General features: G+C 47.6%; 1 protein-coding gene across 6 annotated transcripts in view; it reads right to left on the reverse strand.

Moving 5' to 3' along the window:
* The window catches only part of EXT2 (exostosin glycosyltransferase 2), a 159,366-nt gene that overhangs the window by 29,659 nt on the left and 113,420 nt on the right, over positions 1-16,287 (reverse strand). For 2 of the 6 annotated variants that reach the window (XM_089309425.1, XM_089309418.1), the window contains exons 10-11: positions 14,518-14,684; positions 841-3,166 (exon numbers count right to left, since the gene is read on the reverse strand). In XM_089309425.1, the coding sequence (XP_089165551.1) occupies positions 3,098-3,166; positions 14,518-14,684 (236 nt within the window). In that variant the 3' untranslated portion in view covers positions 841-3,097. Of the gene's footprint in view, positions 1-840; positions 3,167-10,720; positions 11,499-14,517; positions 14,685-16,287 lie in introns of those variants that run through there. The other 4 variants (XM_070071337.2, XM_089309410.1, XM_008270099.5 and 1 more) reach the window with 2 other exon arrangements.

Here is a 16,287-nt window from a genome sequence, read left to right on the forward strand (position 1 = left end):
CTTCCTATCCGAGTCACGGCACCATTATGTCGCTCCCCCTCTTCATGGAGGAACGACACAGGACCCTGCGCTGTTCTTTCGTCTGCTCGGCCCTCCCCGGGTTTGCTGCTGGTTCTTCCCGGGTTGGCTACTGTCCCTTCCACCTCCGTGGAAGGGTGGTTCCCCCTGCCACATTCCCCACTTCCGCAGGGGAGCGGCACACCGCCGGCCGGCTCTCTCGGGGGCTGCACAGGTGTTCCCTCAGATGTTCCCCTTAGATGTTCCCTGGTGCATGCCGTCTCTCTCCTCCTTTATAGTCCTCCTCTGCCAATCCCAACTCGGCTGCCCACACGCCGAGTATGCTGCTCTCCTCCAATCAGGAGCAAGTCCTACAGTTTATTAGCTGAACTGGAGGCAGCTGTGTAGAAGCTGTTTTCTTCTCTCCCAGCGCCATATTGTGGGAGAGCAGATGCATAGAATAAGTCTTAATTCCAGTAACTTAGTCTAGTCCGAGTTGCTCCCAGTTGCTCCCCACACACATCTTCCCAATTCCAACAGTCTTTAAACAACAAGAGAGTACCACGAGCGACTTTCTACCAACACATCTTACAAGTGGGAAACACTGAACAATTCCTTGAAAAACACAACTTAACAAAACTGACACAGGAAGAGATGGAAAGGCTGAGGCATTAAAGAAACAGAGCTGGCAGTCGGCAAGCAAGGGAGCTGGCTGAGGACCGAGGGGACAAGGGACGGAGTGGGAGGGGAAGCTGCATGGTAGCAGGGAATGTGGCAGCTCCTGTTTTCTTCTTTATATATATTTGCACACACAAACCAATTTATTTTCCTCTTCCCTCCCAATTACTGTTTTTAAAAGATTTATTTATTTGAAAGTCAGTGTTACAGAGGGAGAAAGAGAGACAGTCAAGGACAGAGAATTCTGTCCACTGGTTCACTCCCCAAATGGCTGCTACAGAAGCCAGGACCCAGGGGCTTCTTCTGGGTCTCCCATGTGAGTGGCAGGGACCCAAGCCCTTGAGCCGTCCTCCACTGCTGTCCCAGGCCCATCAGCAGGGAGCAGGATTAGAAGGGGAGCAGCTGGAGCTCATATTGGATGCCAGTGTCACAAGGGCAGCAGTGCAACCTGCTGTGCAACGACCCCGGCCTCCAGTTCCTATGTGAAATGCTGGGTGCTGCTGTAATCTATTCTTACAGTTACTCTTGGCTGGCTGTGGTTTCATCAGCTTCTCGAGTCTATTAGATTATGTCTTTTGTCAAATTCTGGACATTTTCAGCTCTTGTTTCTTTGAATGCTTTATCACCAAGCATTCTTTTTCTGAAACTTGAAGACCACAAATATTAAATGTTTTGTGATGGTCTCACCAGGCTCCTGAGGCTCTTTTCATTTTTTTCAATCTATTTTCTTTTGTTGTTCATATTGAGTAATTCCTACTAATTTATCCTCAAGTTCACCAATTCTTTCCCACAATCTCCATTCTTCTCCTAAGCCCACCCAGAGAGTTCTCAATTTTGGGTATTATAATAATTTTTAGTTCTGAAGTTTCCACTCTGTTTCTTTGCTGAGACTTTGCATTTTTTCAACTATTTCAACATAATTGCGTCTAAGATCATCTTTAGGTGCTAGCTGTTTCAGACTCCAGCATCTGTGTCATCATGGTGTTGGCACTTGTTAATTATCTTTTCTCATTTAAAGTTACACCTCTCCTGGTTCCCAGTGTGAGCAATTTTGGAGCATTTTTAGAACTGCTGGGGACGCTGGTTCCTATTTTAGCAAGCAGCTCAGACCCAGAACACATGGCCTGGCTGTGGACTGAATATCAGTTTCGTTTTCCAAGTCTTTACAGTGTTACTCTGGTCTGCATGGAGGCAAACATGAGACTTGCGCATTGCCCCCACCCGTTACTGCTCAAGGCTTCTGCTGCTGATCTGGGTCAGTTCCAAGCCTGGGCTGCTCTGGGAGGGCGGGGGAGGGGGCCAGGACCTCCCACAGATTCCAGGGATCCTTTCCCAGCTCTCTGCTTTCCACCACCCTCCCTCCACTCTCCAGGTGGGAAGGAAGAGGAGCTGCCTCTGTTGCCTGTGCTTGGTGCAGGCTGGGGATGGCTGACGGGACGCTGACCCACAGCCTCCTTGCTGATGTCCACTTTGGGCAGGGCAGGGATGGCTCCAGCCTGCGGTGTCACTGGGCAGCCTGGGAAGTGGGAGGAGCGTGTCTCTGACCTGCCTCCTGGTAGCGCATCGCGAGGGCAGTTGACAGGATTGGGCCGACCAGTGCGCGCGCGGTCAGCATCTCTTTAGCAGGGTATGGCTTCTGCCAGCAGTGGAGCAGCTGCAGTCAAGAAGGTCCCTCCCCAGGCCTCCAGCTGGAGAAAGTGGGGTTTTCTTCTTCTCTCTCTCTTTTTTTTAATTGTATTTATTTATTTATTTGACAGGCAGAGTGGACAGTGAGAGAGACAGAGAGAAAGGTCTTCCTTTGCCGTTGGTTCACCCTCCAATGGCCGCCGCGGCCGGCACACCGCGTTGATCCGATGGCAGGAGCCAGGTGCTTCTCCTGGTCTCCCATGGGGTGCAGGGCCCAAGGACTTGGGCCATCCTCCACTGCACTCCCGGGCCACAGCAGAGAGCTGGCCTGGAAGAGGGGCAACCGGGACAGAATCCAGCGCCCCGACTGGGACTAGAACCCGGTGTGCCAGCACCGCAAGTTGGAGGATTAGCCTAGTGAGCCGCGGCGCCGGCACTCTTCTTCTCTAAATCTTGCCTATTAAGGTTAAAGTCTTCTCCAGCACTGAAGCTGGGATATACAAGGGGTGGGGGGGAAGGAAAATGAAGAACTAAAAGAAAAATAACACAAAGGGACTTCATCGCTGGGTCCCCTCAAGTTCGAGATCCCCAGTCTGTCTTCTTTTTCTACCTTTCGGAATCATCATCAGCATCTTCTAAGTTCTTTCCTTCCTTCTTCCTTTCCTTTCCTTCCTCTTTTCTAAAGATTTATTTATTTATGTGAAAGGCAGAGTGGCAGAGAGAGAGGAGGAGATGAAGGGAGTGATCTTCCATCCACTGGCTCACTCTTCAAATGGCTGCAACAGCCAGGGCCGGGCTAGGCTGAAGCCAGGAGCCTCATCTGGGTCTCCCATGTGGGTGGCAGGAGCAGCATCCGCTGCCTTCCCTGGCGTGAGAGCAGAAAGCTGAATCAGGAGTCAGAAGCAGAACCAGGACCTGAACAGGCACTCTGATATGGAAGGCAGGCATCCAAGCAGTGGCTTAACCCACTGTGCCCCAACACCAGCCACCCAGAATCTTCCATCAGTCAGTACTTTCTCCAGGACTTCTAGCTATAGTTAGCACGAACAGGGTGGAATGTGTTTACTCAATCTTACCCAGAATGGGAATTTAAGTTACAGAAATATTCAAGAAGAATTGGGGCTAAATTAAAGTCGGAGTTCCAGTTGTCTAGAGGTTGATACTATGAGCATGAAGACCTTTCTGGGGAGAGAGTGAAGGATCTGTGTGTGCATAAAGGATAGCAGTAGCTTCGCAGCCGGCGCCAGGATCCCCCTCCGTGTCCCCGCCTGAACCCCGCCAGTGGCTTCCTGCTGGGCTCTGTCAAGAGGGGGCCTAAGAAGAGACTGGAGACCAGGAAGTGGAGAGGTATTACTCCCTTTGCCAGCCTGGGTGGCATCTAACCCCAGCTGCAGCAGGCGATCAGCCTCAGAGCGATGGCCAATCAGTGGCTCCCCCTTCAGCCCTCCTAAGCCCACCAGTGGGGGACCCTCCTGCAAGCTGCTAGGTTCTAAGCACCCCTACCCCCTACCCACCCTGATTTCCTTTGCTCCTCCCCTCTTAGGGGTGGCAGGTGGTTCCAGGAGTTATTTACTATCTCCTTGTGCATAAAAAAAAAAAAAAGCCTTCTCCTTTCTCATTTTCCACTCTCTGATCCTTGTGCATTATAGAATTTCCCATCTTAAAATTCATCCTCCTGGGGACAGTATGGGGGGGGAAGCCATTGTAACCCATGAGTCGTACTTTGGAAATTTATATTCATTAAATAAAAGATTAAAAAAAAAATTCATCCTCCTGAAAATACTGAAGAGGATTCCATTTTCCTGATACAGATTCTTACTTGAATTTGAAAAAAGCCTCGTTGCTTTTCTTCACCAAGAGAAATTTTAACAAATGGGTTTGAATGGCATAGAGGCAAACATCAAGAATGACTGACTCAGTGACGTCCATCTGGGAGGGATGACATGTGCAAGCAGCACTAACAGGGGTCACTGCCCATTGGTGCCACCGGGCACGTCACTTATCCACCTCATCCAGCTGAGGCCTGAATGGGCCTTATGCACGTGTGAGCAAGCTGACCATCTCCAAGTTTCTTTCCAACTTGAAACTATCAGTTTTTCTTTAAGAAATCACCAGTAAAACCACCTGGGCCTGGAGTTTTCTATGTGGGAAGACTTTTATAATATTATAATTTCTTTAATAGAGTGTTTCCCTCATATTTGTACAATTTGTGTAAATCACAATTTTCTTCCATTTCATATAAATTTTCATCATATTCTCTTCCACGTTTTTAAGACCTGCCTGTAAGACAACCCTTCCAGAATTTCTTTTCATTCCTGATAACCTCTCTCTCTCACACACACAGACACATACCTAGCAATTATCAAGTTTGTTGATCTTTACAAAAAGCCAGCTTTTAGATATGTTATTTGTCTGTTTTTCAACTTCACTGATTTTAGCACTTGCCTTTCTGTATTTCCTTCCTTTTACTTGCTTTAATTTGCTCTTCATTTTCTAGTTTTCTCAAATGCAATGAACATTTTGGCCATTGTTTTTAGACCATTCTTTTTCTAACAGGAACATCTGATGCTACAGATCCCCCTGAAGCACCACTCGGAGTTGTCTCCCACCAACATTTTCAGTGTTGGAATACAGTTTACTTAAATTCACAATCATTAATCTCAGGTGTGCGAGTGCATGAGCTGTGACAAGTGCAGACAGTTATATGAGGGGTCTTCAAAAAGCTCACGAAAAGTGAGTATTAGTGGAAAACTGCACAGATCTCAAAAGTTTTCTACACCAAAGTCAACTGTTCTTTTAATTCCATCTGTCTACGACTGCCTGAAGCTCTCATACAAGCTGCACCGCGATCGCCTGGAATGGTTCCATCCCCTGAAAGGCTCCTTCTTGCTGTTGTGCTGTCAGTGCCATCCCCCTGGCCCTGGCAATGTGGCTTCTTCTACTCTAGAATTCACATTCTTGGAACCCTGTAGTGAGGAGTCTTCCGCATCTTTGTTCCCTTAGCACAACACTTCTGGAACTTGCACAGGCTGCCGTGCGCATTCCTATTTTTTTTTTTTTTTTTTTTTGACAGGCAGAGTGGTCAGTGAGAGAGAGAGACAGAGAGAAAGGTCTTCCTTTTGCCGTTGGTTCACCCTCCAATGGCCGCTGGGGCCGGCGCACCGTGCTGATCTGAAGGCAGGAGCCAGGTACTTCTCCTGGTCTCCCATGCGGGTGCAGGGCCCAAGCACTTGGGCCATCCTCCACTGCACTCCCGGGCCACAGCAGAGAGCTGACCTGGAAGAGGAGCAACCGGGACAGAATCTGGTGCCCGGACCGGGACTAGAACCTGGGGTACTGGCGCCGTAAGGCGGAGGATTAGCCTATTTAGCCACGGCACCGGCCCCTAGTTTCTTTCATTGCCGATGGTTCTCTGGGGCAGTGGTTCACTCTGGTTTCCCATTTACCAGTTCTTAGTTCAGGGATCTTATGAGTAAGGTGTTGCACACTTGAGTGCAAGTCTTTGTGCAGACATACACATTCATTTCTTTTGGAAGCTGCCTCATAGCAGAGGTGTATATTTAGCTTTAAAACCACTTGCCAAACTGTTTGCCAAATAGGTGGCACCAGTCCACGTTTCCACCAGTGAGGCTCCAGGGCTTCACCAGTGCTCAGTGTGGTCACACTTGCTCATTTCAGTTAGTCGTTCTGCAGGGTATATGGTGGTAGCCCACGGTGCTTTTATTTTAGGATTGTTCCAGCGATCATGATGTCCAGAATTTTTTCATGTTCTTTTGCATCTCTATATTTTTTAAATGTTTCATGCAATGACTTTTACTCAGTATATTCTTTTTCCCTCTATTCAATCCTTTCTTTTTTCAGCTTTCAAAAGTTTTATTTTTACTGACAATTAATAACTGTAGGGGCCAATTCTGTGGCATAGTGGGTTGAAGCCATGGCCTGCAGTGCCGGCATCCCATTTGGGCATGGGTTTGAGTCCCAGTTGCTCCACTTCTGATCCAGCTCCCTGCTATTGTGCCTGGGAAAGTAATGGAAGACGGCCTAAGTCCTTGGCCTCTGTACCCACATGGGAGACTCCAAGGAATCTCCTGGCTCCTGGCTTTGACCTGGCCCAACACTGGCTATAGAAGCCATCTGGGGAGTGAAGCAGCAGATAAAAGATTCTCTCTCTTCCTCCTTCTCTCTGTAACTCTGCATTTCAAATAAATAATAAATCCTAAAAAAAAAGTTAACTGTGTATTTGTGATGCTTTGACCCAAATACACATTGTGGAAGAGCAAATCAGGTTAACTGATATACCTATTACCTGTCATATTTACTTTTCTGTGGTCGGAACAGTTAAATTTAATTATATACATTATAATTGCCTACAGTCATCTTGCTGTGTCACAGATCACCTGAACTTATGCCTCTTGTCCAACTAAAACTTTTTATCTCTGGCCAACCTCTCTCCTTTCCCCATCCTGGCCCCCAGTCTCTGACAACCTCCATTTCACTACCTGTTTCTACGGGGCTGAAAGGTTTGGAGTCCCTGTGAGAGAGCTCATGCAGTATTTGTCTTTCTGTGCCTGGTTTATTTCACTTAAGATTCACGTATGGGTTGCAAGTGACAGAATTGTTCTTTTATTTACTTATTTATTAAAGATTTTATTTATTTATTTGACAGGTAGAGTTACAGATAGTGAGAGAGAGAGACAGAGAGAGGTCTTCCTTCCGTTGGTTCACTCCCCAAATGGCCACAACAGCTGGAGCTGCGCCAATCTGAAGCCAGGAGCCAGGTGCTTCCTCCCGGTCTCCTGCGTGGATGCAGGAGCCCAAGGATTTGGGCCATCTTCCACTGCCCTCCCGGGCCACAGCAGAAAGCAGGATTGGAAGAGGAGCAGCTGGGACTAGAACCAGCACCCATATGGGATGATGGCACCACAGATAGAGGATTAACCTACTGTGCCACAGCGCCGGCCCCAGAATTTTTCTTTTTAAAGGCTCAACAGTATTCCATTGCATATGTAGCACATTTTCTTCACCCATTCATGCCAGTGGACACTTAGGTTGATTACATATCTTGGCTATTGTGACTAATGCTACAATAAACACAGGAGTGCAGTCACCTCTTCAAAATACTCATTTCAATTCTCTTGGGTATGTACCTAGAAATGCTGGGCCATATGGTAATTCTGCTTTTAGAATTCTGTTTTCCAAGATGGCTATATTAATTTGTACATTCCCAAGCGTACAAGGGTTCCTTTTTCTCCGCATCCTCATCCGCTTATATTTTATCTCTTTGTTACCAACCATCCTAACAGGTGGGAGGCAATCGCTCATTCTGGCTTTAATTTACATTTTTCTAATGAGTGATGTTGAACATTTTAAGATTTATTTATTTATTTGAATGGCAGAGTGACAGAGAGAGAGAAGGAGGGAGGTGACATAAAGAGAGAGAGAGAGATCGATCTTCTACCTGCTAATTTATTCCTGGCTGGGCCAGGCCAAAGCCAGGAGCCTGGAACTCCATCTGGGTCTCCTTTGTGGGTGGCAGGGACCCAAATACTTGGGCCATCCTCTGCTGCTTTCCTGGATGCATTAGCAAGGAGCTGGATCAGAAGCAGAGCAGCTGGGACACAAACTATCACTCCAATAAGGATGTCAATGTCGAAAGTGATGGCTTAACCCACTGGGCCACAATGCTGGCCTCAGTGCATCTGTTGGCCACCTGTATGTCTTCTTTTGAGAGATGTCTACTCAGGTCCTTTGCACACAAAAAAAAAAAAAAAAAAAAAAAAAAAATATTTTATTTTTAATTTTTAATAACAATTTTTAATTGTGCTATTTTCTTTTATTGTGTAGAGTATTAGTCCCTTTCTGTTGCTATAACTGGGGTAACTTCCTAAAGAAAAGAGGTTTGTGCCACCAAGGTGAGGCACTGACGGTACTTTGCTCTGGTGAGGACCCTTCGGTGGTCATCACCACAATGGCAAGAGTACACGTGGAAGGAAAAGGCCACATCTCGAAACAGGAAGCCGAAAAACGATTCAGGACTTGGCTCACTCTTGTAACCACTCTCCCAAGAGCTCAGGGGTCCTGTGACAGCTCCCTCAATGGTCTGAAGACCTCCTACCAGGCCCCACCTCTTCCCACACTGACACACCCAGGATCAAGTTCCCAACACACCAATAGTTGGGGTTCACATTCAAACCACATCCAAACCACAGCAAGTAGTTCAGATACAAGTTGGGTATGAGCTCATCTCCCGATGTAAGATTTTGCAAATACTTTCTCTCCATCTGTGGGCCGTCTTTCCACTCTGGTGTTTCACTGACTGTGTTGGATGCAATCCTAACTGGCCTATTTTTGCTTTTGTTGTTCTACATCTTCCTTCATGAAGTAGCTGCTAAAACGTTTTGACGATTTCTTCTTGGCTTATTTTCTCATCACTGAGTTATGACATCTCTTTATATATTCTGTATACCAGATGCTAGGGTTTGAACATGATTTGGCTCCTGAACACACGCAAGTCATAATTCAATAGTACTAAGAGCATGGCAACTTCCTCGAAATATGGTGTCTAGCAGGTGAGCCTAGTGGGAGGTCCTCAGGTCACAGGGACATGTGATCAGAAGATGGTATAGGTAGAGGGTTGGTTATAAAAGCCAAGTTGGGCTTAGCCTCTCTGCTTCCTGACTCACTATGTGACCCCTGCCTCCACATGTGCTCCACACTGCAATCTGCCACCTTCATCAGATGCCAAATCAATGGGAACACTTCATCTTGGCTTTGAACCTCATTACTCATAAGTAGCTTATCTCAGGCATTTTGCTGTAGTAACAAAGAGCTGATACATAAGATTTTATCATATACATGCTTTGAGAATACTTTTCCCAGTCTATGACTTGTTTTTTCATTTTCTTAGAAGTGTCTTTTTTTCCAAGTGTTGCTAATTTTGATGAAGACCAACTGATCTATTTTTTTTTCTTTTATAAGTCATACAATTTGAGACCTAATTAAGAAATACTGTCTAGCCCAAGGACATAAAGGCTTTCTTCAAGAAGTTTTATACTTTTAGTTCTTACATTCAGGACTAGGATCCATTTTGAGTTAAATTTTCTATACATTATGAGGTAGGGTCATACATATAATAGATAATAGATAATATATATATTTAACATATGGCTATCAGTTTGTTCCAGCACTGTTCAGTGAAAACGCTGTTTGTTTTGTCTACATTGAACTGACTGGGCTGCCTCCTTGGTTGAAAATTAACTAACCCTACAAAAGAGTTTTGGAGAGTTCCTGGTTAGGGGGAATGTTCAGTGAAGCACCTAAGGCACTCCTTGGGATGCTTGCATCCCTTGTCAGATGCCTGGGTTCAGGTCCAAGCTGTGCTGTCAATTTCAGGTTTCTGCAAATGCAGATCCTAGGAGGCCGTAGATCATGGTTTAAGTATTTTGGTCTCTGCCACCCACAAGGGAGACCTGGAATGAATTCCTGGCTCGCAGCCCCAGCCGAGCCAGGAACCCAGTCATTGCAGACACTCCCCAGTGCTCCTGCTTTATCTTTTTTAAAAAAGATTTATTTATTTATCTGAAAGTCAGAGTTACAGAAAGGCAGAGGCAGAGAGAGAGAGAGAGAAGTCTTCCATCTGCTGGTTCACTCCCCAGATGGCTGCAATGGCTGGAGCTGCGCTGATCTGAAACCAGGAGCATCTTCTGGGTCTCCCACGTGGGTGCAGGGGCCCAAGACATAGGACATTTTCCACTGCTTTCTCAGGCCACAGCAGAGAGCTGGATTGGAAGTGGAGCAGCTGGGACTCGAACCAGCAGGCATATAGGATGCTGACATTGCAGGCAGCAGCTTTACCCGCTATGCCACAGCGCCAGCCCCCTGCCTTACCTTTTAATTCCATTTTCTATTAACTTTTTAAAGCTCCCTCGTCCAGGTGTGGCCTACTTATGGACCCTTTTTTCTTTATCCTTGACCTATGTGCTTAAGTTTACCCAAATACCACATATCCTGATTAGGGTAGCTTTACAGGAAGACTTTAGATAGTGTAAATTCTGTAACTTTGTTCTTTTTCAAAATTGCTTTGGATTTTTTTCAGATCTGTTGTATTCCTATTACAAATTTAGAACTAGCTTGTCAGTCCCAACAACAAAAAAGTCTTCTGGGATTGCAACTGCGATTGCTTTGAGTCTACAGAACGATCAGGAGAGAATTCACACGTTAACCACGGTAAGTCCATAGGCATAGCACGTCTTTCCAAGTTTGATGTTGTACTTCAATTTCCCTCAGCAATGTGTAGGTTCCACCGAAAGTAATTTAACATTTTGTTAAAATTTTCAAGTATTTCATTTTTATGCTACTGCAAAAATATTACTTTTATGTTTTTTTGAAATACAGCTGATAAACGATAAAACCGACCCTATTTAAAGTGTGTAAGTTTAATGCACTTTGACATCTGTGTACATCAGTAAAGCCATCACCTCAAATAAGAGGATAAGTAAGAGGATAAATGTACCCATTTCCCCTAAAGCCTTTCCGAGCCCCCCTGTTATTCTTCCTGGCTGCCCTTCGTAGTCCAACCCTTTGCACCTCTTCTCCAGGCAACCACTGGCCCTTCCATCACTAGGGGATAAAATGTCCTATGTACATGGAATCACAAAGCGTGTTCTTTTCATCTTGCTTCATTAAGTTAGCATAGTGAGTCTGAGAAACATGCGCAGTCCTGCATGGACCAACAGCTCATTTTCATTCATCGCAGAGTTGTGTTCTACAGCTGCATGGATGTACCACAACTGTTCATTCATGGACGCGTTGATAGGCATTGTTTTCCCTCCAGTTTTTGGCCATTAAAACAAGAACTGTTAAAAATATCAGCGTATAAGTGTTTGTGTAGCCGTTACGTTTTTATTCCTCTAGGGTAAACGCCCACAGGAAGAATGGCTGGCTCAAATGGTAGATACATGTTTAACATTTTAAACTCCAAACCTTTCAACATGGTTGTGCCCAGATTGCTTATCACAGCAAAGTGGAAGGGCATGCAGGCCACCATGATCTGTTTCACATCTTCCCTGTGCATGTCCACGGTGGAGATTATTCACTCATCAAATATTACTCAGTAACTGTTGAATGTAATGAACTGGGTGAGGCTCAGATACCAACGAAGAAGCCAGCCAGGGTTTCTGCCCTATGGTGATCACATTCTATAAGAAAGAGAAGATACTAAATAACATAACTCATAATCAATGATTTGACTGCACAAAGGTACCGAATGCTCTGACTGTACTAGATGGAACTTTCAGAAACTTCTCTGATATGGCAACACCGAGCTGAGTGTCAAAGGACGACAGGAGTGAACAATATAGATATAATCCCAACAGACTATGATAAAAGCCACAAAAAAGCAGATCTAGGTTCCAACATAACTCCCCTGAAATGTATATTTTTATTAACTAATTAATTCACTTATTCAATCAGTTTAAGTCTGCTCCCAATTCCTGTAAACCTGGGCATTGGCATAGAAACAGGATTTCAGGTGGCTGGCGCTGTGGCACAGTGGGTTAAAGCCCAGGCCTGCAGCACCAGCATCCCATATGGGCAGTGGTTTGAGTTCCGGTTGCTCCGCTTCTGATCCAGCTCCCTGCTAATGCACCAGGGAAAACAGCAGAGGATGGTCCACATTCTTGGGCCCCTGCATCCATGTGGGAGACCCGAAAGAAGCTCCTGGCTCCCGGCATCGGACAGACTCACCTCTGGTCATGGTGGCCATTTGGGGAGTGAACCAGCAGAAGGAAGATCTCTCTCTCTCTGTCTCTACCTCTCTCTGTAACTCCGTCTTTCAAATAAATAAAATAAATTTTTTTTTAAAAAAAGCAGGAATTCAGGGAACCATCATCTTCTGCTCTTCTGGATTAATGCCAAACTAAGTGCCCTCTGCAGGAGAGAAAAGTCCCTCCTAACTAGCAAAAGCAGCAGTCTCTTTCACATGTCATAACAGAACTGTGACTGGAATAATTAAGATACTAGAATGTGAGGCCGGCACTGTGGCATAGTGGGTAAAGCCACCACCTGCAGTGCCGGCCTCCCATCTGGGCAGCAATTCGAGACCCAGCCGCTCCACTTCCTATCCAGCTCTCTGCTGTGGCCTGGGAAAGCAGTAGAAGATGGCCCAAGTCCTTGGGCCCCTGCACCCACGTGGGAGACCTGGAAGAAGCTCCTGGCTCTTGGCTTCAGATCGGCGCAGCTGCAGCAGATGGAAGACCTCTCTCTGCCCCTCTTTCTCTCACTGTGTAACTCAGACTTTCAAATAAATAAATAAATCTTTTTAAAAAAAGATACTAGTAATGCCAAAAACAACTTTACAAAGACCGTACAGCACCAATGGCAGCCCTGAGAGAATTTAGTTACGGGCACACAATACAAGGATGGCTCCAAGTGCTACTCGGGAGGCTCGGTGGTCACTGACTACTGCACCCAGTGTCAGATCTTGGGGAGGACAGCACAGTGGCAGCGAAACTTGGATTGAAGTCTCAACTCTTCCCCTTACGGGCTCTGTGATGTTAGGCAAACTATCTAACCTTGCGGCCTTTCAGTATAGCGTGAGGAAAAACAAGTCACGCCCCGTGGTTGTGGGGCCAGATCTCTGATAGGAACGCAGTGCGCTGTTCACTGGCGGTGGCTGTCAAAGCTGTTCCTCCCACCGATTCACGAGACGTTGCTTCCCGCTCTCGCACCCCTGAGATGCATTCCTTTTCTAGAATAACGTGGAACCTAACACAGGCAGCCACCGGGAAGAGGAGGTCAGTCCAGCTCCGGCTCTCCACGTGCTCACAAGCACGCTCCTTCTTGTTGGGGACAAACTCGAGTTGGAAAGAGAACCCAGGTTTCAATACGCAGGAGACCTCAACCTTGCTTTTGTCACAAACGCTAACACACAGTGGCGTCTGAAGTCATTCTATGCAATGAAGAGGAAAAACCTTGATGGACAAGGAAGTGGTTTTCGCACCACGACTTAGCTAGAGAAGAAAGTAGGCCATTTACCTTCCTAAAACTGGCAGTGCCAGCTTATTAAATGTCATCCACAACCCTAGACGTGACGTGCAACTCAGCTCTCATGAATGGGCGCCAGAGAGATGAATGGAGGCTTCATTAGCTATTCTCATGGCTTTCACTGGCCAGCAGCGACATCAACCTAAGTCTCACCCAACAGTCTACCATGTAACAGCTTCCTCGACACTCAGAGAGAGCTCTATGAAAAACACTGCGAAAACTTGAGCGCCTGACTTTTGCTGGTGATTGCGGTGATGGTGCTGGTGTGATTATTTCTTCCCCTTAAAAGCCACCTCAATTTAAGAGTCTGAATGTGTGACAGATACAGTTTCATTTACTACAATTTCACGATTTCTTAGGAATTCCAAAGGCAACACATTCTGCGTGACGTCAGTAAAATGGTCACCTCCCTTCCCAGGGCAGGGCAGCCCGAGGGGGGCGGTTTCTCGGGTCCGCTCCGCGCCGGCGGTGGCTGACTGTGGCTCTCACACTCGCTGGCCTTCGGTCTGATCCCGCCGTTCCGCCCTGCCGCCGCGGGCCCCTGCCTGTCGCCATCCTGCATCTCGTGGACATCCTCCCTGACAGGCCTCATCAATTCCTAGTGCTTTTCACCAGGCCCGGGCTCTGGCACTTTCCCCTGGGGAGACCTTTCCTGGTCTCCATACTTAACCCCTGAACCCAGCCTAATCCATCAGCCACAGTGAATGAACGGTGATAGGGACTGTTTCTCCCTGAAGACAGGCAGCCGGCCCCTCCGCTTCAAACTCCGAGGGCCAGGAGAGCCATCAGCAGGGCCTGCTTTCTGTTTGTCAGTGCCGCCGGCCTCGGCGCTGACTGATGTTTTTATTGTTGCGCTGCCCCAGCTGCTCAAGGCAGGGGACGTGCTATCCGAGGAGACATCGATTAAGTGCCTGTTAAATGCTCTCGATGCGCTTTGGAAAATGTCCCCTGGGACTCTCCCTGGGAGTTCCCCAGACCGGGGGCGCGCACAGTTAGCATTATGGGAGAAGGTTCCCATGGTTCACCCGCGGAGGCCTGGCTTCCGAGCTCTGCCAGGAGATTTCAGACGCTGGGAGTGCACAGAGGGCAATGGAACGCTCTGTTTTAGGAAAGACAAGCCGTGGCTGGCAGCGCACGGCAAACACGTAAACATACTGCGTGCGCGCTCCTTACCTCGTAGCCGAACTGCAGCTCGTCGGAGGTCAGCATGATGATGTCATCGTCGATGGCCAGCACGGCCTCCGTCTCGATCTCATCGTACGGGAAGAAGCGGTTGCTCAGCTTGTTCTCAGCGGTCCTCACGACTTTTAACGGGACTCGGATTTTGGGCCAGAGAGACTCTGGAAAAAGGACAAACAAGGTACTTACTACTCTCCCACCGCCCGAGAGATGACGTGGTGGTGAAGGCATCGTGCCCCAAATGAGACGCCAGAGTCAACCGATGCCCCGGCCCTCATCATATCCAGGGAGTGAGTCTGCGGTGCGAATGTCGCGTTTCCATGGCAACACACACACACACTCACACCTCTCTAGAACCTCACAACACGATTAATTCTCACTGCTGTCTTACCACAGAAGGAATTAAGTGGCTTCCACTCCCAACTGAGAGGCAGAGAGAAGCAAAATGACTGGGCCAAGCCCACGGCGACAGGAAGAAGAGAGTGGTACACCTCGTTCTCAGGACCACGGCTTTGCTGTCAGAATGCAACTACTTCCGGTAAATACTCTGCAAGACGCTCAGGCTGGCACACCTGCAGCCGGGCCAGGACACAGAGCACAGGCTGAAGACGCTGCCCGCCGTGCCCACCCCCACAGTGCGAGGACCGTCCGCGGTCCGTGCTGCTAAGCCCCCCCCCAAGAGGACGTTCACTGAATGAGTGTGGCTTTCTTAACCTGGCACTTTATCCCCTCCCCCAGGTTCGCTAGGTTCGGTTTCTCATCACGACCAATTTACAGAGTAAATATCAGATTTCTATGTCCAATTATGTGGGATTTCCAAGTGTGCCAAAGCAACACCGCCCCGCCCCCGTGACTTGCCGTCCGGCTCCCCCCCTCCTACTTTAAAATGACTGGGGCCATTTAACCGCAGCTTCTTTGTTTTTGAATGTTGCATTTAGCACAGCATGAAATTAACACCCCCTTGGCATAATAGCACCCAGGTCTGTAGACCTCAGGGCCCCCCACAGGGAAAGTCTGCTCTTCACACCTTTGTCAAGTGAGAACAGGAGAGCCGGGTGTGGGCCTTAGAGCCCCCCGATGCTGTGCTCACCCTGTCGCAACGCTGAAGGAGAAGTAAGCCAGGCAGAGTCAAAAGGAGAAAAGGCTGTCTCAGCTGACGGCAGGTAAGAGAGCTCACCTCTGCCTGTTTCCCAGTGCTGTCCTCGGGTGCTCCCTCAGTCTTGGAAGGGCTCTGTGCGAATGAGGGGCTCCGTGATTACAGAAGACATGTGCACAGTGCCTTAAAAAGGGGGCCAATGCCAACAGAAGCACCCCTTGGGAAAGGGCTGAACCAGAGACCAAAGAAATGGATCCCAGGGGCCGGTGCATTCCATTCAACAACAGCTAATTCCAGCTTCCCTGCTGGCATGCCATCCATAAATATCTTTGGAATAAAGGCATGGGCACATGACTGAGACTGGAGATCTGATTTCTGCATGATCTATGAGTTTTAAGTCCCTTTTTCTCAGGAAACAAATAAGTAGAGGGAGAGAATAAGCATATTCCGTACTCTACGGATGCACTGCCATTCAATCCTCCTGACAGCCCTAGAGGGCAGGAACTATTTACAAAGTGGAAATCGCATGGCTCAGAGGGGTTAGGTAACTTGCCCAGTGACACACAGCTAATAAATGATAGAGGACCTGTACCAGCCACTGCTTTGAGAATTGCATCTGTGTTTTTAGAGAACTGGAACAAAACTAGGAATATTTGACAACTGCCTCC

Source organism: Oryctolagus cuniculus, chromosome 1 (assembly GCF_051225735.1).
Source record: "Oryctolagus cuniculus isolate XC-2025 breed Fujian yellow rabbit chromosome 1, ASM5122573v1, whole genome shotgun sequence".
Taxonomy (NCBI): domain Eukaryota; kingdom Metazoa; phylum Chordata; class Mammalia; order Lagomorpha; family Leporidae; genus Oryctolagus; species Oryctolagus cuniculus.